At 41.1% G+C, this 26932-nt stretch overlaps 1 protein-coding gene across 15 annotated transcripts in view; it reads left to right on the top strand.

Annotated features, from left to right (window-relative positions):
* The window catches only part of SHLD1 (shieldin complex subunit 1), an 85216-nt gene extending 59290 nt beyond the window's left edge, over positions 1–25926 (top strand). For 11 of the 15 annotated variants that reach the window (XR_011494576.1, XR_011494580.1, XR_011494579.1 and 8 more), the window contains one exon: positions 17560–23845. Coding sequence is in view for 7 of the 15 variants with exons in the window: in XM_014828734.3 (XP_014684220.2) it covers positions 17560–18002 (443 nt within the window). In the remaining 8 variants the exon portion in view is untranslated. Of the gene's footprint in view, positions 1–17559; positions 23846–25420 lie in introns of those variants that run through there. The other 4 variants (XR_011494577.1, XM_070485595.1, XM_044748256.2 and 1 more) reach the window with 2 other exon arrangements.
* Positions 25927–26932: the final 1006 nt, after the last annotated feature.

The raw sequence follows: 26932 nt of genomic DNA, 5'->3' as shown, positions 1-26932 counted from the left end.
TAAGAAATAAAGAACTTGGAAGAAACAGAGACAATGATGGAACAGAAGAAATCTGCAAAAAACAAAACAGAAAATGGGGCAGAGGAAGTTACTGCAGAAATAATACAAGAAATTTAGGAGGACAACCAAAGGGAGCCCCCAGTCAAGAGCTGTGGAGCCTGGAGAGTAGCCAGGCTGAGTGGAGCAAGAGGGTGGAAGGCTCTCAGGGGAAGTGCCCAGGAGGGCTAGGGAATGAAGAGTTTATCCTGTCAAATTTGATGTGTGGAAAATTCTCCTGAGAGGCTGTTGGAGGGGTGGGTAGAGTTAGAGATGGTTATAAAGCAAAGCAAGCAAATGCTAAAAAGAAATAGTGATTAACCATAGAAACAATAATATCGTACAATAAAGGAAACGTATTCTTAGTGCATTTTGCAGTGATCGACTTTATATAGATACAGTAATATAAACAATGAATATTGCTTTCATAGGAAATCAACATAAATGTGTTTAGAGAATGGGGGAAGGTAAGCCTCTGTGTACGTGTACATATATGAGTGTGTGTCCTAAGGGCTAAGGATATCAACATATATTGTCTAAAACTGATAAATTATCATATGTGACCATATTAATTAGACATATTTAAAAACCAGAAGGACCAGCAAGTGGCAATGTAGACTGAGGAGAGGGAAGGAGGATGGAGGAACCAGGGAACTGCTGTTGTTCATTTTAAGACTTTTAGCCTCATCTGACTTTTGAAAGCTCTGAGCATATATATTACTTTGATAAACATAAAAATTAGTTAGGAAATAAAATACAAGTTTTAAGCAGCCCTTCTTCTGTGCACATGTCACTGATACAGTTCGATGTGCGCTTGATCAGTATGAAATTTAGTCCGGCATGTGGTTGATCTCCTTGGCTGGCAGGCTCGTTTGTTTAACCAGATCCATTTTCACTTGCACACAGAGTAATTAACTCAGACTCGCTTTGTTGGAAGTCACGCTGAAGACGTTTATCATTTCCTTCTCCACCATGGAGACAGATTGGACTATGGCTCATAAATGGTTGTTGAGGCTGTCTGCTCATTAAAAATGGAGTCGATGCACGTGATACTAAATTGAGTTTTTAATTACTTTCGATTTAATGACGTACCTTTGCCATGTGCTTAATCTTCAGCAAATATTTATCCTTCCAAAACTGGCAGATTGGCAATTTATAACTTGTCACATCAAGGGAAGTATTTTCTCCTTCTCCCACCACATGAAGGATCTCTGTTCAAAATTATAGTCTCTTAATAATAGCTACCATATTCTTCTTTGTGGGGAACTTTCAACATTTTCATCCTATGATTTGGAACTGGCCCTTCTCACTCTTTTCAGCCTTAGTCTGTACGTATTGATGTATTTATTTTGGATACAGTTTAATGTTTTTATTCTGCTATCTGGGTCATTCTCATAGAAAGATGGATGGGTGGGTGGGTGGATGGATGATAGATGGATAGAGATAGATAGATAGATAGATAGATAGATAGATAGATAGATAGATAGGCAGGGAGGCAGACAGGCAGACTGACAGACCGAACTGTACTAAGGATGTGTGGAAATACAGTTTAAGGTAACAGAGAATACATCATAAGCTTTAGTCTCAAGGTTTTCAGTCCATAAAAGCTGTATAATGGTCTGCTTTCTAAACAGAGGCTAAAGAACCATCATTCTACTATATACAAAATAGTTTCCCAAACTTTTCGATGAAAGTGGAATCAGTAAGATGTTCCATTAGAAAGTCCTAAAATAACGTCAGGATACTTTTAAATGTTCTTTTAATTTGTTCTGTGAAACTAATGAGAGGAGCTGGAGTTGGAGGCCATTATGGTGTGGATGTCTTCAGTCACTGTTTGGTGATAGAAACTTCTTCAGTTTTCTCCACCCCCCACAAACTCCCAACACCCTGAAACACTTGAGAACACTTACTAGATCAAAACCAAATGGATCAAGTAAATTGATACATTTTTGAATTTTGAAGACAAGAAACTACAAGACATAAAATTCTAAGCTGATGTAAGAATTAATGAGTACAGTAAATTGAAAGTTGCTCTTCATGACCACAAAAGTTTGTATGTCAGGACTGGTCACCTCACTCCCATGAGCTTGCCTGTTCATTCTATTATTATTCTCTTATGTGCCTTATGAGTCTTTGGGGCCATACTTCCTGAGTCTCAATCCTGACCCTGCCACTTACTAGCTATGTGTCTTTGAGCACGTTTCTTAATCTCTGCACCTTGGTTTCATGATCGGTGAGTCAATCAATTAGCCCACTCAATGCCTAGTCCAGCCTCCTCCTAGCATGATTTCTTGTCTTATAGAGGGTGGAAGTTTCTATTTCCAGAATCTCTTGCAGCTAGTGTTCTGGATGTGAGTTAGAACTGCTAATCAAGTGCATCCCCGGCAACCTTTGAATTCAGACCTAGATTGTGTGGATAGAGAGATGGGACATGGGATGTTCATTTTTAGCTGGTGTGGGTAATGGCAGAGGCAGCATAGTTCTGGAACTGTAATGATAGCTTCCTGATTCAACAGGCAGCTTCCTGACTAGGGAACATACAGATTATAGCAGAAACAATGTCAATGTGGGGCAGCATCTGGAGCAGCAACTTCCTAATTCTTTAGGTTCCTAATAGTGAGAGAGTCAGCAGCCCCTTTGACTGTCCAGTTCTGCTTAGTGATTTGAGGAATAATTCTTACAGTCTCAGCTAACAGTCTGTTTCTGTGCTCTCCCAACAATGGTGTGAACTGTGTAATACTTCTTCATACCTCTCTTTCTGCTTAAAGTGGCGAAGTGAGTTATGTTGGCTGCAACTAAAGACCGAACAGTCAACTAACTCACAGAATTGTTGTGTGAGTTAATAAGATAAGACATTTAAAGGGCTTAAAACATTATCTGGCTTTTAAAAAAATATATTCTTAAGGCTTTTTCTGGCCTTTGTCAATGATATACCTACAACCATGAATAACATAGTTATTAGTTTGTTGGCCCATTCATTGATTTGTTCATTCATCCATTCATTGGAACAAATGTTTGCTGAATGTCTGTTCTGATCAAGACCTATTCTAGTTGCTTTGGGGTAGTGGTTGCCAGCCTAAGTGACCATTAGAACCATCTGGAAATCTTTTTTAAAAAACTTAATTTGAGTGCCACCTCTAAGACTTACTGAAGACAGGGAGTGTGTGTGTGTAGATATTTTTTAATTGAGATACCGTTTTCATACAGTAAAGTACACACATCTAATGTGTTATAGCTTGGTGGATTTTTACATATGTGTATAACCAATTAATCACTAGCCAGATCAAGATATAGAAAAACAGGAATGTGCATGAAAGATTTATTGTGTGCTTGGGTTTTTTGTGCTCCTTTTAGGAGCTAAAGTTTCAAATGCATTTGAGGTTGTTGCCACTCAGAGGTCAAAAATATTTAGTCATCTGGAATAACCAGTACAATTAGGTCATTTTTCTATTTTTTCTTCTTCACAGTCCCCTAAAAATTTTATTCTTTTCTAGATTTATGCAAGAAAACTGTATTACTTATATGTGACATGAAATGAGTTTAAGGAGGACCTTAGGTAACAGAAAATTCCAGAATATCAATAAGGTGATAAAGGTTACCAGTAATAACTTGTGAGTCATAATCTCTGACTCTGTTTGTCTTCTTACGATTTACATAGTTTATTGGATGAAAGAAAGTTTGACTACTTTCTTAACACTAAGCTATACAGCTTCTTTCATGAGATCTCTTCAAAGAGAGTGACTATCATGAAAGGGTAAAAATAATTCATTTCCGTTTTTTCCTAAAGAGTGTTTGGGCCACCTATCTTATTCCGTGGGCCACTGGCTGCATAACTAGTACTGCAATGGTGAGGGCACTGGAACAGCAGGCATGAACTGAGTTAGGAAGACAAAGTTATTATTTGAAAAGCAAATGGAAATAGTTGATTACAGAGAAAATGACATCTGATAAACATTAAGATCATCTACATTTTTTATAAAACCAACTAGAACAACTTTGAAGTTGAATGATTTTACATAATTGGCTTATTACAGAATGAAACTTACAGAAACAGGGGCCAGCCCTGTGGCCGAGTGGTTAAGTTCATGCGCTCTGCTTCAGCGGCCCAGGGTTTTGTGGGTTAGAATCCTGGGCGTGGACATGGCACCGCTCATCAGGCCATGCTGAGGCGGTGTCCCACACAGCACAACCAGAGGCACTCACAACTAGAATCTACAGCCATGTTCTGGGGGGCTTTGGGGAGAAGGAGGAGAAGGGGAAGGAGAAGAAGAAGAAGAAAAGATTGGCAACAGATGTCAGCCCAAGTGCCAACCTTTAAAAGAAAGAAACTTACAGAAACAAAATGTAGGGTGGACGTGAACTACACTTCTAAGATGATCACATGTGATTTGAGGTCAAAGTCTGGCATTGGAATACTGTTTCAAGGATGACTGGACCATATTAGTGAATTAAACAGACTCACATTACCAAAGGAATAGAAAACATGAAAACTCTATGTAGCTCATTCCTCTGCCTTCAGACAAAATCTCCATAATATGAGATGAAGTGAATATTGTCCCTTTTAAGCACTCTCAGAGAATGAGCTTTGGATAGAAGGGCAATCTGGCTATGACATTTATCATTTTGCTGATCTGGTCAGTTAAGAGATTGATATCTTAATTTCCTCACCATTTCCTGAGTGGCCCTAGGTTGGAAGGTCTTTTCTCTGAGAACTTTGAAGGTATTATTCCACTGCCTTCATGCTTACATTGCTGCTATTGAGACATCAATAGTCAGCTTAATCAACATTCATTTATAGGTAATCTGCCTTTTCTTCCTGAGTGCTTTTAGGATTTTTATTTTTGCCTTTGATAGTCTGGAGTTTTATCTTGTGCCTTATCATAGAGTTCTTTTTATTTATTTGCTTGCAAAACATTGTGTTTGCTAAATTTGAGAATTCATGCTTTCATCAGTTCTGGGAAATTCTCACCCATTAACTCATCATGCATGACCTTTCCCCATTCTCTCTATTATTTTTTTCTGCAATGCCAATTAGATGCATGTTAGACTGCCTCCCTGTGACTTATATATCTCTTAATTTTTTTGTCTTCTTTTCTCTATCTCTGTCTCTCTGTGCTAAATTCTGAGTAATATCTAAAAATCTTATTTCTATTTTCTCATTCTCTTTCTAGCAGTGTCTAATCTTCTGTTTTACCCATCTACTGAGGTATAAAAACCCATTATTATAATTTTTCTAAGTAATTTTTTCTTTTTCTAATGTATCTGTTCATTTTTTGTAGTCTCTTGTTCCTTACTCAAACTTTCTATTTACTATTTTATTTCTTTAACGTATTAAGCATATTTCTTTTATATTCTGTGTCCATGAACTCCAATATCTAAAATTTCTGAGTCTCACTCTGGTGCTGGTTCTTTTGGTTTTCTCCCTCTCAGTAAAGGTCATTTTTTTCAGTATGTATTTTGTGAGTATTGTTTTTCTTGTGAGCTCATGTTCAATGGAACTTTATGTGTAGAGTTTCTTTTGAGATTTGGGTTGACAGTATATTCCTCTAAAGAGGATTTGCTTTTCCTTTCTCTAAGCATAGGAGGACACATCAATCTGGAACCATATTAAAATAAATAGCTGGCTTGGAGGTTTTTAGACCACAAAAATAGTCTCAAATCAGGCCACAAACATGTGAGGTCTGGATCACAGTTAAATCTCAGGAGGTGTTTTTTTTTTTTTCCTCCACCCAGAGTCAAAGCCAAGACAAATAAGTTTTCTTACTGCTGCCTTTTGCAAGGCATGATTTTTTTCTAGTTCATCTTTTCTCTCAGGGCTTTCAGTTTTATACAGTGATGTCCCTTCAAACACCCCATCCTACCATGACTCTAGACTTTGTGTCCTGAACCCTATGGGGCCATTAAAGCTGATGTGTGAGGTCTAGACACCAGCTCAGGATTCACTCACCTCTTGGAATGCCTTCTCTCATTTTGCTTTTGTTCTCTAAGGACATTATTTTATTTCAGCTCAGTCATGCATTTTTAAATATTTTAAAAAATATTTTACCCAGTATCTTTAGACATTTGGTAACAGGGAGGATTTTCCTAATAACTTATCCACCATATTCTTTTGTCAAAAATATAAAACTATCTCTGCAGTCCTATTAAAGGTGTCCTTGTAAAGGTGGAAATTTAATTCTATATTTGCACCCACTTCTAGCCCATAATAATCAGAATTAGAAACATTTTTAACACAAATACATCCTAAACCTCATCTCATATTTTCTGTCATTCACTGAGCCCCAGCTTCACTTAGCTGCTGTCTATAGGCCTTTTCTGCATAGGTTGTATTATATTATGCTATTTTTAAATTTTGTTTGTGGCTTTTTTTCAGTTTCTCTGAGTTTTCTGTGTTCTCTGAAGTTATTTGCTCCAGAAGAGAAGGCTCAAAGCTTTGCCTATCTTCAGATTCAACTGTAAATGGGGAGGGGAGAGGGCAGGAGATTAGCAATTATCTCCTATAACTGTTCTCATTATATTTCCCAGTCTCATCTTGCCTTTTAAAATTTACCTCAGCACTACAATTCTGACTCAGCCGGCACTCATTATGTGAACCCTAGATCTTTTCTGCCTAATCTCTCATCAGTCTTTTTAATTTAATGCAGCCTATTTCTCCACCTTCCATGTATTTACTAACCTAAACTTTTCCCTGAAGCTGTTCGCTTGACTTATAGTTTCCATTGACTTCCAAGAGCTACCACCGCCTCAGGCTCCCTGGAGGTTGAGTCATTCCAATGCCACCTACACTCTGGTGCTGGTCCCCCTTGAAGGGACGTGTTGGGGACAGCTGGAGGCCTCCACCAGCCTGGGCTTCTGTGTTTGACACTCCCCCACACTGAAGTACCTGCTGTTTCCACCCACACTGGGAGTGTGTTTGCTTTGCAGAGCGTGCACTTGGGACCTCGCTGTAGTCATAGTCCTACTGCTGTGAGATGGATAATGTTCATTATGATTCATCCCACCAACTCTGATGCCAGGTTGGGCAGTAGCTATTGGTAGAGGTGATGTTCCTTCCAGTCAGAGTGAATGCTTGTTCATCTGGACTTTCCTTATGAGAGACCCCTATCACTACAGACTAGACATACAGGAGCATTTACAATTCACTATTAAAAATCCCAGATGTCAAACCACAAATACCTTAATACTTATATGTAACAACCCTGTTGCTGGTACTACCCTTGTCAGTATGATAATAATTATAAAGTAGCTTTTATTTATTGAGTGCTAATCATGTGCTAGGCTTTCTGCTAACAAATCATTTAATTCTTACAACAGTCCTATGAGGTAGGAGCTGTTATTATCCCCATTTTACAGATAAGGACATGGAGGTTCAGAGATGTGAGGTAACTTGCCCAAGGTCACATAGCCAGTAAGTGACCATGCTGGGACTCAAATTCAAGCCTTCTAAATCCAAAGTCCACACTCATGAGCATCTCGTCTGTCAGGACAGAAGGATGCAGATTTCTGATCTAGGACTGTGAGCTTTTTCACAAAGGCCAGAACTTAAATCCACTTTGTCTCCTTCAGGGTAGCAAATTTGAAGGTATGTATACATTGAAACCATGCTGCCTGCCATTGTGCAGAACTGATTTTGGAATTCCTTTGTGAGAACTGCTTTTAGAACCAGCATGGGAAACATAGAAAAACAGTCTCCTTTTGGAGATAAACCTTTCTTTTTATCCCATGCCGTGTTACACTGCTTGATCACCTACGTTATTTATCAGAATTCACTCCTAATGTCTCTTGACAGTTTCCAAAAAGGTAAGTCTGTCCTCTGAGGATGGAGATTTGCCGCTGAAGAGGACATTCAGAAGAGCCTTCTAGAGGGAGTGGAAACACTTCCTAAGAGCCTCTGACATGTTCTCAGCAATGTCAGCGCTTTAAAAATAAGAGCTTGGCCCCCATGGTGATTACTTTGAAGGGGGGGCACTCGGCTATATATTTACATTCTGGTGTTTTGGTTTACAATTCAATCTGTTGCTTCATAGCTATACTTGACCCTGATTGGACGTGATGTGAAATCTGTTTATACAAGTATGCATCTAACAAAAATGCTACTGTGCATAGAAAAATATCAGACTTATCCTGTCTATCACAGTCTCCGAAAGCCTTACTGCTGATGTCAGCATTGGAACTGGCTCTGTTTTGTTAGGAATTCGGTTCTGTTCCTCTTTAAATCTTAAAATTAGGAAATATTGACTTGTGGATTTGCACAGATTGTGAGTAGGCTCTGTTCCTCTTCAAGGAAAAAGGATCAAGTTTCTGCTTCCCCAGCAGAGGGAAATGATCTCCCTGCTAAATGTGTCTCCAGCAACACTTCAAGCATCATTTTTAAAGTGCTTATTTTTTTCTAACAGTAAAGGTTAAGGTTAAAGTTTCAGGCATCGTCTTAATCAGCTGCTCACATTTAGCTTCACTCTGCTGAAGTAAACAGTCGTATTCGAAATAGCAGTGTTGCCATAGCAACCTAGATCCGAATCATTTGCTTTTCCATTCTGCTCACAAGTGTTCCTTACTATCTAGGCCAGGATATGAAACAAATCTGAAGGCTCCCACGTAAAATGAGGTTTAAAAAACCAATTGGGGGAAAAACGTTGAAAATGATTGCGCTCAGTGTCACAGTGAAGCTCCTAATTCCGAATGGCTCCTGAAGGAACTTCTCTCTCGGGGCTCAGAGGATCGTAGTTCGTATTCCAACTCTATCTGTAAGGTTCTGGTCAAGAAAGTGAGAGAGTTGAACCAGATACTTGCCTATGGCTTTTCTAGCTAGAAAGGGGTCAGGTTCTGATGCTTTAACTTGGTTACTACTTAACAAAATGCAAAACCAAGCTGTTTTATATCAAGCCTCAATCTCATCATAAGAAGAGAGTTGTTAAGCATTTTTAGGATCTAAGTCTGTGCTTCCTAAACTTCTATTATCTGAATCACGTAGGGAGGCCTCAGACTGCCCTGCTTCGTCGCCAGCATGTCGAGCTCTCACTATCCTCATTATGGCAAGTGACAGCCATGTGAAGATCATTTTATTAAGAAAATTAATGAGCAGATTGGCCTTCTATGTTCTATCTCCTACCCCTTCATCCAGTGATTCTGGAGACTTGGTCCTTCTCTCAATTTTCTTGTCTAGAAAATGAGACTTGGAAAGCCGGATGTTTTCCCCGCCCCCAAGTCCCGCGTGGTACATGATGTTTTTATTAAACAGAAGCACAGTATCACTTTTGGTAGTGATAAGGTGACACTGATTGCCTTGTGAAAAAAACAAAACTTGAGGCTTCTCATGAAGTCTTTTTTTCACCCTCACATTCTTTTTATCCCCTTCAGACTAATCTACTTGTGAGATGAACCGAAGAAAAGTCAGGCAAAGATATTGTTTTCTTTGTCATTCATTTGTCATGCCATTAAAAAGAAGATAGAAAAGAGACAAAAACCCAATAGAAAAATAGTCAAGAATGTGAGTAGACAGCTCACAGTATAGGAAACCCACATGGCCGGTTAAGTATAAGGAGCAGCTTAGCCCTCCGAGTAATCAGGGAAATGCGAGGCCAAATAAGGAGACACCATTTAAAATGTCTGACAATATCAGGGTTTGGCAAAGCTGTGGAGAAACAGGAAGACTGGACCCTGCTGGTGGGAGTGTAAATGTTACAACCACCTGGAGAGCGATTTGGCAGGACCTAGTGGAACTGACACACACATTCCCTTCAACTCAGCGACTCCACTTCCGGATGTATTTCCAGAGACAGTCTGGCTCAAGTGCACAAGGAAGTATGTACCTGAGGCCTTGTTTGTGATAGTGAAAAATTAGGTGCAGCCTACATGTCTATCAACAAGAGAGTGGATGAAAAGTAATACGGCACATTCCTATATTAGAATACTATGAAGCCGATCCCTATATGTCAGCAATGGCTAGAAGTAAAAGATCATAAAGTTGAGTGAAAAAAAGCAAAACTTGGTTTATTGAAAATAAGTTTAAAATGACCACCACACACAAAGCAACACTCTATTCCTTATATCCCTTTATAAAAACGGGCTGGGAGGAACAAATTTCTATGTAGAACTAGTCAACTTTGATTGAAATGTTTCTTTCTTCTTTAATAAGAAAAAAGACTTGAAGAAAATGTGGCAATATGTGAATTGTCAATTTGGACTGTTGTGAACTTGGATATTATAGTTCTCTATAATTTTCAGAACATTTTAATTTCTTAAGAAGAATATAAAATGCCACGGTAGAAGCAAGATAGCTTGCCAATCAGACCATAGAGACTAGCCTGATTAGTTGCCTGGGCACCTGATCTTCTGGTTATTCACTGATCACACGTATTTGGGGGTTTTCCAGCATTCATTTTATTTCTCAGCAGTTGCCTTTTAGAAGACCCTGTCCTCTACCCATCGCATCTGTTTATCCTTAGGATGAAGGGTGACAGCATATGCCACCTCCCCTCTGGGAGAATCATCCAGTGTTAGCTTTCAGATGTAAACACGTGTAGACTGAGACTGTAGTTTCAAAAGCACCTGACCAGACCATTCATCCTTTGAAGAGTTAATTTGGATTAAATCTCTTGATGTCCACACCCTGCCCCCTACCTTTGTGAGTATGTGGGTTTTGTCCTTTAAAGGAACAGTTGCAAATTCTAAATTGTATAAACCATGGGTGGTGGGGGTACTATCAGGCAAAAGGAAGCTTAAGCTTATTGATTTTTTTGTCATTAATTTTATGTTATTAATAAGACAGTAAGTAAGTGCCTTAGAACTCCAGTGCTGGTGCTGTTATGCAGCAGGGGAAAGCTGGACGAAACCAGAAGGAGGAACTGAAGCGAGTTGCTGAAGGGGTGGAGTGAATGAAGGTACTTTCCTTGCAGGGCAGAAACCGAAAGGTTCTTGACAGCAAGGGGGTAGGAGAAGTGCCAGTTGTGTAAAAAGAAGTGAAAGGAAAGGAGGATTGTCTTGGAGTGCTGTAGAACAAAGCCAGAGAAGGTTTAGCAACAAACAAAACAAACAAAAGTCTGTAGACACCTTATTATTTATTTAAACCACAGTATGGGATCATTTCTGGTAGCAAAAATCAGCCCCCCCAGACATAGGGATGTATGGCGGGAACTTCTCACTGTTAACACAGACATATCTGCCCTACCCCTCCACCGTCAGCCGATATATGTAGTACATCATGATACATGTGTACACTCAATGAATCATGTAATCCAGGGCCCCTTTGCAAGTGAAAGAGGATGCCATTAATAATTAATTGAGACAACAGGCATAGACTGGAGTCGTCCTGGGCAAACCTCCCAGTCACCCTAGTAAGTACTGGTCACCCTAGTAATAGCACACATTTATATGTTCATTTGAAAATGAAACTCAACAAATGAAACAAAACATCAAAATTTTAAAAATATATCCACCATGTGCCAGCACTGTTTTAGGCCCTGGAGCTACAACAAGTAGAAAGAGAGACAAAAATCCTTGAGTAGGAGAAGCTAGATGATAAACAAACAGATCATATATATCATTAGATGCTATTAGATTTATGTAGAAATAGAAGGCAGACAAGAGAGATAGGTAGAGCCAGAGCCTAGGGGAGTGAGGGAAATGCAGTTTTAAATAGTGTGCTCAGGGAAGTTTGGTAAACTGGATTATTGTTCACCAATACTCTCTGCCTCTCCCTACAGAGGAATTTTTCATACTCATCCTCTTGAAATCAGGCTTGGCTGTATGACTTATCATTGGCCTGTGATATGTGAACAGAAGTGACCGAGCTTTCCCGGTGACTGCCTGCTTCACCATGCTCTTTTTCCTCTGCTGCAGTCACTAAGCAATGTTGAGATAGTGGCTGCCCCATTGGCCTGGGTTCAAGGGTAAGGGCAAGGATGATACAGATCTACTTGTAGTATGACTCAGAGCTGCAAGTAGTGAAAATAATCCTTCGTTGTTTTATGCCCCTGAGATTTGGGGCTTGCTTGTTGTGTAGCATTACCTAGCCCATCCTGACTGATACAGAAGGCCTCACTGAGAAGGTAACATCTGAGCAGAGACCCGAAGGAGGTGAGGAAACCAGTCCTGCAGATATGTGGAGAAAGCATGTTCCACACAGAGGAACAGCAAGAGCAAAGGCTCTGAAGAGGGAGCTTCCTTGATGCATTCGAGGATCAGAAATAAAGCGAGATTTCAGACATTCATGTGGCCTATAGGCCTGGAGATAGGCCTTAATCTTGTTCATCCAGTGATCCTGTTCACTCTCATTTACCTCCACAGAGTATGGAGTGGGGTGGCAGGAGTGAGAGAAATAGAAGAGGGTAGGAAGGAAAAGAAAGTGAGATCTGGAGCAGCATGATACAGCCTAGCAGAGCAGGGCCTCAGATCCATGGGCCACAGCTCCTAATATACTAAAAATGATAGTCATCCATGTAGAGAACCTTGAGGCCTCTGAAGTCTGACTGCTATTATAAAGGAGACGAGTCACTGCATGCAAAGTGTGCTAGGTGACCACTGATGACCAGGACATGCCCCCTCCCCATTCACCCTGTTCTCCTCCCGTGACTTTCTTAGTGCCGCACAGAACCCAAGGAGCCTCCAACAGACAAACCAAGGCAGCCGGGCCACAAGTAGGAGCACCACACAGTGCCCTGAGAAAGGGGCTGCTTCCCCTGCGGGCCACACAGTAGGAGACCATGCAAGCCACATATTTCTTCCTTCCTTAAGTCCTGATAACTCTCCATATTTTTTTATTAAGTCTTAGATTTCTTTTGGCTCTGTACAGCCTTGAAATCACAGATCCTCCTCATTACCAATTGCTAGTAAAAGAAACTCTGGACAAATAAGGCCGAGAGGGTGGCTATTGATTCTGATGCATGGAGGAGACAGAATTCTAAATATCAAGTTTAGATTATCTAAATATCAAATTATTAAATATCAAATTCTAAATGTCAAAACCCTTTGGAGGAGACCTGTTAAAGTTGAAGGCTAAAATGTTTCAGAGATAAAATCCTGCTGTACATTTATTAACCAGAGAAGTAGCATGGAAGATTCTCTGGAAGACACCCCCGTTAAACATCTGGGTTTCTAAAAGCTAATGGCATCTCACAGAACACAACCATTGATCTCAAATGCTCCATGCTAATCGATTGTCTTGGATCACTGACTCAAATTAGCGTCTATAACTCCTAAATGTATAAAAATATTTTTAGGTTGATAAGGATCTCAAACACCTATGTATTCTCTCTTCTGTCTTTGGTCAAAAGAAAATTTAAGAAATGGATGCTCTGGTAGATAGGTGACCTCATTGAAACAATGCACGTGAAAGCATTGCCACATCAAGCCTGGTGCTTTTCTTCTTATCAATTCCTAAAGACATTCTATTCAGGATAGAAAGCATATTGAAATAAAAAGGGAATTCCACCCAATTTAGATAATGCCAGAATCATTGGGACTAGGGCCCTTGCTGAGAGAAAAAAAAAAAAAAAACGCCATCTCAAGGTGTGAGAAGGCAAGAATGCATGGCACACATGGGTGCCAGCGAGAGGGGCACTGAGCAGGGATCGATAGTAAAGGTGCCTTGGGGAGCTCAAGGCAAATCAATATATTACAGTGCGGTGGGATTCACCATTCATGTCCCACTCCTTCCAGAATCCATCCTTTGAACCAGTCTTCCTCTGGAGGGAGTGGGGGTTACTACTGGCATTTCAGGGAAGGATGATTCTTTGTTGTGTGGGACTATCCTGTACCATGTAGGATATTTACATCCTTGATCCCACTCACTAAATGCAAGTAGCACTTTCCAGTCACTGACATAAAAATGATTAGAGTAGACACTACTGTCCTCAGTTGAGAGCCCTACAATTCTGGGCTATATCAACAGGTAGAATAAGGAGGTGGGGTGGGGGAGTCTTGGACACAGCTGTGAAGAGGCACCACTGAGCAGGAACTGACCGAGTTATCAAAGATCCATCATTCTGTCCACATGTAGGTGCATCAGGAAAAGAAGTAATTAACTTTATATACTGGTCAAGAAGCAGTGACATCCAGAAGGCCACAATAGCTACATGATTAGCGAGATGGCCTTGTACTTGGTTGTAAAGCAAATCTTAAAAGCAAATCAGACTGAAATGAACTGGAGGCAGGGTTCGAAAGAACTGACGCAGTAAATGACTCAACCCACATTGTCATCACTCTTCCGGAAAGGGGAGGGAGGGGTACTTTGAAGATGAGTTGCAGTCTGCTTGACATTTGTATGAAAAATAGAGCAGACTGGCTAGTTTTTTAGGATCTTTTGTGGATACAGAATTTCAAAAATTAAATGAAATATAAAGATGAAACTCAGATGAAAATTTAAAATCCTGCATATCAGAGTTACTGACCAGTTCCTTAATGAGTACATGCCCTGCTACTTGGCGTGTTCTGTGTAAGTGGCTGCCTTGGGTGGGCAGTTTCAGGAATTCTCCAGCTTTCCCAGCATTACTGCTGAGTATCTCCCTTCTCTCTTCCACTCTTCTCATTGACCCTTCTCAGCCCCTGTCTCCCTGTCTTGCCACCCCAGGACCAGATCATCTGTGAAGAAGGTGGGAAGGAACACCGCTTCCTGCCATTGTAAGACCCCTTCCCTTCTCCCTTCTCTCCCTGGCTCTCTCAGAGCAGTACCATTTGTCAAGCCCTGAGCTAAGGCTTTGTTCGTTTGTTTTAATATTAAAGTAGGCCACCAAAGGAAATTTTAACAATTATCCCTTCAAAGGTTTATTTCATTTTTTTTCTTGGAATAATATCAAACTCATAGAAAACCTGCAAGTACAATATAGATAACTTTTTTTCATGGATTATTTGAGAGTAAGTTGCCAACCAGATTCTCACCACCCCTGGTTTTCCCAGAAACAAGGACGTTCTCCTTCATAACCCAATGAAACCATCAAAATCAGGAAATTAAAAGCGATTGAATCCTCAGACATCTATTCCTCAGACCCATTCAAGGGTCCCAACAATGTTCTTTATAGCAAAAACGATCCACTTGAAAATCACATGTGTGTTTAGTTGTCATGTCTCTCTAGTCTCCTTCAGTCTGGAACAGTTGCTCAGTCTTTTTTTGGTTTTCATGACCTTGGCCCTTCTGAAGAGCGCAGGCCAGTCACTTTGTAGAATGTCCCTCGATTTGGTTTTGTCTGACTCTTCCTCATGATTGGGTTCAGGTGACGCACCTTTGGCAAGACTATCAGCGAAGTGGTGCGGGTCTTCCTGTTGCATCTATCTGGTCAGGTGGCACGTGATCTCCATTTGTCCCATTACTGATGGTGCTCACTCAAATCACTTGATTAAGGTGATATTTGCCAGGCTTCTCCACTATAAAGTTATTCTTTTCCCCTTTGTAATTAGTAAGTATTTTAGAGGGAAGTACTCTGAGACTGTAAATATTCTGTTCCTCATTAAACTTTTAACTCTTTTGTGGATTTGCGGTTTTCTGTTTTAATAAACGGGTTATAATCTGTTACTCTCGTTATTTGTTTTGATGATCAAGTTGTTCTAGCTTTGGCCAGGGGATCCCTTTCGAGCTGGCTCTCCTCCCCGTAAGTGCTTTGTTGTTAGGCTAATTGTGTGTTGAATCAATGAATGCTTGTCCCTGTGGGGCCTACATGTGTTGCACAGAACGTCTGTCCACATTTTTTTTGAATGCTCTAATGCTTTGGATTATCTACTTCTCTGTTCCCTGTATTACCATTGACGTTCTAGAAGAAAGATCTCTTAGTAAAACTCTTGCTTTGTAGATAAGGAAGCTGAAGCTCAGAAAGGTGGTATGACTTGTTCGAGGTGACATATCTAGCTGGGAGCAAAACTAGAGTCAAAACTCCAAGTCTCAGCTCCTTTTCCAAAACTCCACTCACTGCATCACGCACTCTCTTCATCATTAGCAAGCACAAATATTTTTATTATAACTACTAATTGAGTTTGCAAGGAGGATGTGGAATTAAAGCTGATAATTTATTAAAGCTTATATCAGAGCAAAAAAAGGAAAATACGCTATTTTCACTTAAAGTATAAATTTTAAAGAATAAAACTGGTGGCTATATAAGGAATTCTGCAACTTACAAATTAATTATTTGTGTAAAACCTTTTCTAGAACACATTGATAGGAAAGTTCTTTGTTTCAAAAGACCTACGAGATTCCTACGTTAAGGATTAGGGTGCCCAGACAGGTGCAGAAAGTTAGAGCAAGAACGAGGATTTCGCTCCAGTTCTGGTTTCTTATAGTCTATCATTAAATCACTTCGTTTATTTGTTACTCCGCCTTAAAAAAAAACAAAGATGGTGCTTTTAATTTGGAGATAAAGAGTCTATTGGATTATAGTAGGGAGTAGAGGAAGAATATATCTGAACTGTGTGAATGCCCAGAACCGTCTGCATTTGGGGTCCTCCCCGTGTTCGTGCCACAAATCCCTTTGGCGTCTGGTGAAGCCCATCAACCTCTTCTCAGAACAAAATTTTTAAATCCATAAAGCAGAATATACAGGATTATCAATGAAAAAATATTGAAATGTATTTATTGAAATATCTAAAGAACAAATGTATGATATTGTAATGAATATATGCTTTTTAAATTAATGCTTAAATAATAAGATCCAGTGTCAGGAGTAATAACTATGGTGATTTCGAGGTAGTGTATCTTAGTCTACTTGGGCTGCCATAACCAAACGCCATAAACTAGGTGGCGTAAACCACAGAAGTTTACGTTCTCACGGTTCTGGAGGCTGGAAGTCTAGATCAGGGTGCCAGCGTGGTTGGGTTCTGGTGAGGACTATTCTTGGCTTACAGACAGCTGGCTGCTCTCGGTGTCCTCGCACGGCCTCTCCCTAGTGTGTGCGCATGGAGAGAGATATCTTTTCCTCTTCTTATAAGGTCACCAATCCTCTCCTGTTAAGGTCCCACCCTTATGACCTCATTTAACATTAATAGCCTCCTAAAAAGCCCATCTCCAAATATAGTCACATTAGGGATTAGGGCTTCAATGTATGAATTTTGGAGAAACACAGTTCAGTCCGTAGCATAGTGATAGGCATAAATGATATTTCAAAACATCTGCCACAAACTATAATGTGATATGAAAATTCTTGTGATCTCTTGATGACAAAAATCACAGGTGCTGCTGCTAAGAGGCTCCTTGCCTACATTCATCATGGAAGAAAATGCGTAATTTCAGGTAGATGTTAGTGAAAATAAAGATAGGATTTTTTTTTTCCATCCAAGTTCACAGCCACCCTGAGCAAGGTCCTATACAAGGACCCCAGGTTAAGAACCCCTGAAACATGCCAGTAAGATGTTCTTGTTTTGTGCAAACAAGTAGCATAACCCCAGGGTGATGGGAAAGATTCTGAAATCAGCTGATTCTGCCCACTGCCGGTTTCCCAGGAGCAGTAAGTATGTTGAATTGAAAAGAGACGTGCTCTGCTCTTTGCTGGCTTTCTGATATTTTTGAACTTGTGTTCGAGTATTGAAATATGTTTTCTCTTGCAGACAGCAGTAACTTCCATACTGCACAAGATGATTCCTGGACGTCTGAGAACTTCTGGCTTGACCCTTCTGTAAAGGGCCAGCTGGAGACCAAGGAAGAGGATGACGGACTGCGGCAATCCCTGGATAGATTCTACGAAATGTTTAGCCATCCACAGCCAGCCTTTGGAAATCCACTCTCCGCATCTGTCAGCCAGTGTCTGTCTCAGAAAATCAATGAACTGAAGGGCCAGGAGAACCAGAGGTATGCCCTCCGCAGTTTTCAAATGGCCCGGGTCATCCTCAATCGGGATGGCTGCTCAGTCTTACGGAAGCATTCCAGGGACGCCCACTTCTACGCACCAGGAGAAGGAAGTGTGTCTCTAGAGGATGAAAAGCCAACACCAGGGCTTTCAAAAGATGTTCTTCATTTCCTCTTGCAGCAGAACGTGATGAAAGATCCATAACTGGTGCCTGGTGGTTAGAGCAGACACTATGGAGGGTGCACCACCCAGATCCCCTCAGGTCTCTCTTGCCAGCTCTGTGTGCCCAGCCCCCAGTGACCCAGTGCTGGAGGCAGTTCCGCCCATATGGAGAGCCAGCAGGGTCTGGGGGTTTTATAGCCCCCACGGTCACCCCACCTCCCACCCCTCTACCACTTCCTACCCTCTACCTACCCTCTACCACTGACCTAAGGCCAGTGACTGACTGGTTTGGGAGTCCAGAAGCCCACCTTCCTTGCCTCAAGAAGACATGCTCTGAGGCATAATTTACTCCGCAGAGCTCCCCTCTGGATCAGGCCAAGGCTGGGATGTAACTTGAAATCACACTCTTGCTTGGCTCCTTCCTTTTCCCTGTCCTCCTTCCCACCTTCACTTACTGGTGTCTCCTGGGAACCTTTCCTTAATAGATCTCTTATACCTGAATCCTTGACTCAGGGTGTACTTGTGGGAGAACCCGACCTACAAGAACAGGCTTACATCAGATGAGTTTTTTGAAGAGCACAAAGCCTTATGCTGAATCACATACAAGAATTGTACCAGGTTGTAAAACTGAGACCATGTGATGGAGAACATATGTTCTAAAATAATATGAAGATTTAAATACAGATTCCGAAAGTACATCACATCTTAATCACAGCTTTCTCTCTCCAAAGCCAGAACGCCCTATTTTGTAATACTAACTGGGTGTGGAAGGAACATTTGGACTCTAAAATAACAGCTAAGATCCACAAATTCTTAAAAAAAGGAAAGTCTCTTCATCTTCATCAGATTGCAAATGGGAAAGATGAGAAGAAAACAAATGTGCACCACCCCCAACGTATGCGTAAGCTCAATTGTGTGCTAGGCTGACACGATGCAGCCTTGTCAGTCTGTGGTAGAAGAGAAACAGCAATCTTCTGCCCAAGTCGACTCCTTCCTCGTTATTTTTGCCTTCTGCCTGCCTGCTGCCACCACCCTGTGTCACCCTCTGAATGGTTGGCCCCTCGCCCCGATCCTGCTCTTGCTTCTGACACCCTGAGCTCCATCTGCAAACGTTTGCCAGGAACAGGTGCTCCTTGCCATCCTGCCCCTGCCCTTTAGGCCTGAGCTCTGCCTCGCCAGGGAGAGGCTTTAAATAGCCGGTGCCGGCTCGCACTGGCAGATGCTCTGCTCCCCGGCCGTGTCCTGAGCCCCCGTTTGAGACTCGGTTGGTAAGATGACATCACCTGGCACCAAGCTCTCTGAAACTGTGATTGGAGGCCTCGTACTCATCCCGACCTCGACAGTTCTTCAAACCAGTTACATTGACGGAAAGGGTTATAGCATTTGTTTGGGGGAGCAGGAAGAGAAGCTGGCAAGGCTGTGCAATTCGATTTTAAGAAACTTTAGGTGAAATTTAATTGGCATAAGACTCCATAAGCTTTCCAGAAAGCTGATTATGCAAATAGATCAGCCTATAAGTGTACATTAAGAGTGAGTGTGGGGCCAGCCCCATGGCCGAGTGGTTAAGTTCGTGCACTCCTTCAGCGGCCCAGGGTTCGCTGGTTCGGATCCTGGGCACACACCTACGCACCGCTCATCAAGCCATGCTGTGGCAGCATTCCACATAGAGGAACTAGAATGACTTGCAACTAGGATATACAACTACATACTGGGGCTTTGGGGAGAGAAAAAAAAAAATAGGAAGATTGGCAACAGGTGTTAGCCCAGGGCCAATCTTCCTTAAAAAAAAGAAAAAAAAAAGAGCGAGTGTGCCCTCCCACACTGGTCTCTTGGGGACTCTTGGATGGCGAGATAAGCCTTTTAAAGGCCAGGCTTCCAGTTCTGGGAAGATCAGAGGTAAGAAACAGTGTTCCACGCTGAAGTGCAGAGGCACCGCCGGCAGGAGACCTGCATGGTAGGAAACAGGAAATGAGTGGGTCCTTGAGAGACACTTGAGAAAACAAGACTCCGGGTTTTCCTCTGACAAGCGATTGTCTGCGTCTTTCTCCATGAGCTTCTCCTATTCAGCTGGCCCCCCAAATAATTGTGAAGCCAGGGAGACTTATAACTGAAAACCTACAGGTTGAATTTTAAGGTCACTAGTTTGATTGGTTTTTAATCTGAAGCAAATTAATAGATACCCTTGGAGAATGCTGTCCTTTTGAGTATCGTGCAGTCACTGAAATATTGGAGATTAGTTTCCATGGCTACCAACGGAGGGAAACTGGATTATTTTATACTGTTTTTAGAGGACAAAAGATGCGAGCTCTTTGAATCTCCATGCAGGGAAGCAGCAGCTTCTCTTTGGCAGTGAGATTTTCGTATCAGGAATTTTGTAACCTTTATTAACATCAGTGCTGAAGGTGCCCAGCAAGAGGTAGACTCTGAAACCAGAGAATTTAGAAGTCTAAAAGCCAGAATCCCCGCAGGGACAGAAAAGAGCGTGGTGTGTGTTTGGTTGTATCTAAGTAAGTGCTTGTGACAGGTCAGCACAAGATATTTGATTCTCTGCAATCTTGCTCCTTAATTTGATCTTCATGAGGTTAGGATGGTATTTTCCATTTATCTCTGTTTACCTTTAATAAAGACGAAGAGATAAGGATATTGAGGCCCTGGCCTTTGCCATTATCATCTAATTCTGCCCTACAGATCACTCTACCAATATCTTATCCTATGAACGCTCTGACAGGCCAGCATATCATCTGTCGCCCTTTTCAGGGATCTGTGTGAGGATGGATTTGCTTCAGGAACCTCAGAACTCCAAAGAAGAGGACTGCTCCCAGCGTTTTAAATTCATGTAACTTACTTTGTTAGTCTATTTCTTTGCATGGCCTGCATAAGAGCACATGTAAGAGATCTTACTGCTGGTAATTAGCACAAAACAAGACAGCAATACTTTTAAAAACTTTTGAAAGCTCACCTTTGAAACATTTTATTGGATTATAATAATCACACAGAAAAGTGCTCATAAGTGAACATCTCAGTGATTTTCACAAACTGAACCTGCCTGTGCCCCCAGCATCCAGTTTGAGCAACAGAGTACCAGCCAGCCCAAGTGGCTGAGTGGAGATTTTCATCTGGAGAGCTGATCAGAATGGTTTGCTCAAACCGGTGTTTCTCAAACTGCTGGTAGCACACAAAATAATTTTAGGCACCTCATGGACAAACAATGTTTATTTTCATTGTCATCTATTTAGTTTAATATGTTAGAAAAGAATATAACCTCTACATCTAATCCATACTTGTACAGATATTACATAGGATAAGCCTAATATAAGTATTTAAAATTTAAAAGTGAGTTGAATTAGTGAAAAAGTTAAATTAATAATAGCACAGGCAACATGCAGATATGTCAAACATTATAAAAATGCTTTGCCTGAAAATGACTGAAATTTGCAATATAATGGGATAGATAATCCATTCTCCCTGGTAGTCTCCCACTGTCTCTCTTGGAATCCTGCCAGAAACTTCCATCAGGTCAACCCACATCTCCCTTTGCCCCTCTTTACCCTGCAGCCGTAGTGCAAACCCTTTTAAAAAGCAAAACATACATGAGTAGCCAACAAATTAAAGAGAAGGGACTAGCCTTGTCAAACATGAAAACAGTTTTAACTCTACAGTAACTAAAGCAGCAATAAAACAGAAGTAGACAAATCAAAGAAAAAGAATTAAGTCCATAAATAGGTATAAATGCACATGGAAACTGAGTATTTGATGAAGGGAGCATTTCAAATCCATAAGGAAAAGGTGGGGTTTTTAGGAAAAGGTGGAGTTTTTAGCAAAATGGTCTTAGAATAATTGGCCACACACTGGGGGAGGAGAGTAAAAAAGGCTAGATTCTTCACCTCACTCCTGACAGCAAAATGATTTCTAGGTGGATCAAAGGTTTGAAAGTAAAAAACCCAATCATAAAAATACTGGAATAGGAAATGAGTGACATAGATACACACATAGACAGAGATATCTAGAGATCTTGGACTAGGGATGATCTAAGAATGACACAAAACGTGAAAATCATAAAGGAAAAATTTGATAAAATTGAATTCCTGGAAATATTAAACTTCTGTGGGCAAAGAATATTTAAGATTACAAACAAGGTCAAAACTAGGAAAAATACTGGTAACACAGTATAAGACACTTTCTCTTCAACAAACAGAATTTTACAAATCATTAGAAAAACAATCAAATAGAAAAATTGTCAAAGAACATGAATAGTTAAGAAAAAAAAAATATATATATATATAAATGGCTAATAAGCATGAAATTATGTACAACTGCACTCAAACATAAAGAATTGCAATTTGTGAGAGTAAATAAACTTCAATTTACTTAAATAAGATACTCTTTGGTGTTTGGGGTTTGTTTTTATTTCTTGATTTGTGTGTTTTGGAGCGTGGTAAAAAGTTGGAAGGAGCGTGGTGCTGGCGAGGGTGCCAGAGGTGAGCGCTCTGATTGACTCTCAGCAGGAAGGTAAGTCGACGTAGCCTTTCTCAAGGCAATTTGGCAACCTTCTCAAAATTGTGAAAGTTTATCTTCTTTGCCCCAACGACTCATCCATTCTCCAACTGAGACTGAGCATCGCCTACAACTGGGGCTACAGTAGTGAACCAGAGGTGGAGGGTCTCCTGCTCTCACAGTGCTCGCGGCTAGTGAGGGTGACAGGCAGACAAGGTAATTGCAAATAGTGAGAAGTGCTCTGGGGTAATAAAGGATGACGTGCTAGTGCCTGGGGTGGGCGCTCGAGACTGGGTGGTCTGAGAAAGACTCTGAAGAAGCGGCATTTGAGCTGAGAGCTGCAGGATTCACAAGAACCAGCCGCACAAAGGAGCATCCAGGCAAACGGATCAGCATGTGCAAAATTAGTGCCAAACAGCCTGGAATGAGCTCGTAGTGTCCGGGCAGAAGGAAGTCCCACGAGCCCGGAGCACAGTGCACGGAGGGCAGGGGTGGGTGAATTTCAGACGCAGGCTGAGGCCTTTTAAGCCGGGATAAGGAAGTTGAATTTTATTCTAAAAGCAATGGAAAATGATAGGGAGGATTCCAAGCAAGAGAATAAGAAGATATTCATGGAAATTTAGTGTGTATTCAAAACACTGGTAAACATCGAATTACCTAAATATTTAATAAATAGTGAGATTCCCCACTTCACACTATAACAAGTATAAATTGCAGATGGATTAAAGAACTAAATGTGAAAAATAAGACTATAAAAGTTGCAGATAACAATTTTGGTAAGTATTGTTATAATCTTTGCATGCGGAAAGCCTTCCTAAAATAGTAATGCAAAACAATAAAAGATTGAGTTTTGACTACATGCAAATAAAATACTTAGAGTGAGAGATATCATAAATATGTGATAATGGCATTGTGGTTTTGTAAGAGAATGTCTTTATTTTTTAGAGATGTATACTGAAGAATTTAGGGTAAAATGTCTTAATGTCTGTAATTGACTTTAAAATACTTCAACAGAAACAAGATAAAGTGGATATGACAAAATGTTAAAGTTACCAAAAATCTAGTTGATGAGTATATGGAAGATCACCATTCTTTCTACTTTTCTATGTATGAGATTTTTATAATAAAAAAAATTTTTAAAAGAAAGAAAAAACAATGTTGAAAGATAGCAGACAAACTTGAAGGAAAATTTGCTCAGATATTAACAAACGAGAGTTTAATGTCATCATATATGAAGAGCTTCTGTAAATGAAAGCTAAAATGACGAATAGGAAAGTGAGCTAAGAGTATGCACAGGTATCTCACAAAAGAAATGTAAATTGTCAATAAATATGAATAGCCACTCGAAGTATGTCATACAGAAATGCAGTTTTTAAAAGGTGTCGCCATTTTTCTTTTCTTTTTTTTGAGGAAGACTAGCCCTGACTAACATCTGCTGCCAATCCTCCTCTTTTTGCTGAGGAAGACTGGCCCTGAGCTGCCATCTGTGCCCATCTTCCTCTACTTTATATGTGGGATGCCTACCACAGCATGGCTTGCCAAGCGGTGCCATGTCCGCACCCGGGATCTGAACCGTTGAACCCTGGGCCACCGAAGCAGAACGTGCACACTTAGCCACTGTGCCACTGGGCCGGCCCCGGTGTCACCATTTTTAAATTTATATGATTTGCCAAAAATTGAAACGATCAATCCTGTCTAGTGATGACAAAGATGTGGGGACACGGACACTCTAAAATGAAAGCATGGGACCAGCCCTGTGGCCGAGTGGTTACAGTTCTGCATGCTCTGCTTTGGCGGCCCAGGTTTTCGGGTTTGGATCCCAGGTGCAGACCCACTCCACTCATCAGCCACACTGTGGAGGCGTCCCACATACAAAGTAGAGGAAGACTGGCACAGATGTTAGCTCAGGGCTGATCTTCCTCAAGCGAAAAAAAAAAGAGGAGGGTTGGCAAGAAATGTTAGCTCAGGGCAAACCTTCCTCATAACAAATAAAAATTAAAAAATAAAATAAAAGCATGTATGGCCTTTGTAATTAAATAAATAGCTAAAAAATATATATACCTGAATTTTTCACAATACCCCCTTGCGTGCTTCTCGATGTTCTTGGTCCAGCAGCTGGCCTCTGCCCAGCTCATTGCTTCACCCTGACTCTCTTTGCTGCAGCCACAGTGGCTTCTCAGTTGCTCAACCTGCCACCTCCTTAACCAACATGTTTTAAGGTAGGATTGTGGAGTCCTTAATAAGTGTCAACCATCATTTCAAACACCACTGTTTGAAACAAACACTGTTACTGACCCCATTTTACAGATGGAGAAACCAAGGCACAGAGGGCTAATAAGTAATGGAGGTGGTGCCAGAGCCCATACTTAAACCCAACCTATCATTCTCCATTCCCTGCTCTTGGATGCTGTCCTTCCTCCCACCCCAGGGCCATCCCACAGGGCGCCTTCCTCAGAGAGACCTTTCGAGACTCTCCACTCCATACTTTCCCTCCACCTCCCACTACAGCTGGGGTTCTCCGTTTTTTATACTCCGACAGCACTGCGAACTTCACCTTAATTACACCAAACAAATGTCATAACGTAGTGCATGGTTTGCCTCCCCCCACCTCCCATCCTCTACCCCTGCTAAAGGAAGGTGAGCTCTGTCTTGGTCATCCATGCCTAGCACATCCAGGCTGGTAAACACAGATGCTCAAACATTTATATTTATATTTATCAAACAAAAGGTAGGAAACTGTCCGTATTGTTTAGAGATGTATACTGAAGGATTCAGCAGTACAATGTCTTAATGACTGTAATTTACTTTAAAATACTTCAGTGGAAGCAAGACGAAGCAGATACGATAAATTTCATTTATATGTTGGTTTCTGTACATCCAAATAAATGACAAACCAGCTTGCTTTTTGTTACATTTTGACTCAATACCTTTTTTTCCTTTTCCTCTCTCTATTCCTGTTCTTTCAGGTCACATGGCAAGTGTTTGGGTCTCTCAGACTCTACTTTCTTCTCCTGGGGGAAAGTCACCTTCCCGAGGTGTCAGAACTCAGTCTTCACGAGCAAGTTCACGTTCAGAGAAAGAACCTGTTCAGGTGATCCCAGTGAGAGCCCCTTGGGGGTAAATGATTCTCTCGGCAAATAGGCTTGTGGACCAGAGTTAGGCCTGTTTACCTGTTTGCAACCCACTGGCCTTATTCTCTCATTGCTTTTTTCTTAAACACCTGAGAGCTGTGCTTCAGAGATAGTGGTTTTACCACAGCTGAGCCAAGAATTCTCCAAATCCAGCCAAGTGCGTCCTTTCCATCCGCCGTCTCACTGGGTGGTGCATTCACAGAAGACACGAGATTTAGGACCCCTCCGCTCTCTGTTATTTTTTCCTCTGCCTCCTTCAACATTTGCATTTAATGTCAGATGCCTTAAGCATGTTTTATTATTTCATGAGAATATAATTCGTGTATATTTGAACAGTGAAAGCGTTCTGATTGTCTTTGCAAGATTCCCCTGGGATCCTGGTTAATGGTTGCCACCTTCTTGACTCTAGAGGTACCTGGCCCATCCGGGTGGAAGGTGTGGAATTCTTGGCAGCAAAGATGCAATGCTTAACCCTTCCCTGATTTTCACATTCTCTCCCCACTGTCTTGTATCCTCAGCTCTCTCCATTTCCTCTCCCTTTTCCATCATGTATTTACAGGACTCCTTTATTTTTAAAAACAATTGCACACACACACATGTATACCCATGCACAAAAAAGCCTTCATTTAGTTTCTATCCAGCTCCTCCTCTTCCCTTTGCTCCCGTCTTCTGGACCCAGGAAATAGCTAAGACCCAAGATGCTGGAATTTGGAGAAGAGACCTTGAGATCTGTCTTTGCTACTGTGCACCCCAAGGCATGTCACTCAACCTCGCTGGGCCTGAATTTACTTATCTGCAAATTGTAGACAATAGGTGATTGTTACATCTCAGAGTCTTTATGAGGCTCTCATAAGTTAGTGACTATTCAATATATATGTACACAAAATGTGCATGAAAATGCTTTGTAAATTATGGAGCTCAGTGAAATTGCGAGGTGGCCCCAATTGTTCCACGCTCACTAGTTCCTTATCCCTTTCCAGTCTGGCCTCCGCGGCCACTGCTCCTCAGCTAGGACTGTGACTAGCCATCACCTCCCTTAAAAACAGGCCTTTCTCAGTCACCCCCTCAAATCTTGGCATGGCCTTTACTGTCCGACAAGAAGGAGTGGTTAGTCGAATTACGGCATATCCACATTACGGACTACTATGCAGCTGTAAGAAGAACGAGGAAGTTCTTTTTATTTTGATGTGGAAATATCTCCCAACTATTTTATTAATTGGAAAAAAAAAACAAGGAGTATATGTAGTAAATTACCATTTGTGTGGGGGGAAATGGAGGCAAAAGAGAAATGTTTGTGTATGCATCAAATATCTTTGCAGAGAGACAGAAGAGCTGTAATTCTTGCTG

This window comes from Equus asinus, chromosome 15, assembly GCF_041296235.1.
Source record: "Equus asinus isolate D_3611 breed Donkey chromosome 15, EquAss-T2T_v2, whole genome shotgun sequence".
NCBI classification, from domain to species: Eukaryota; Metazoa; Chordata; class Mammalia; order Perissodactyla; family Equidae; genus Equus; species Equus asinus.
This window is presented reverse-complemented; position numbering and strand designations above follow the sequence as displayed.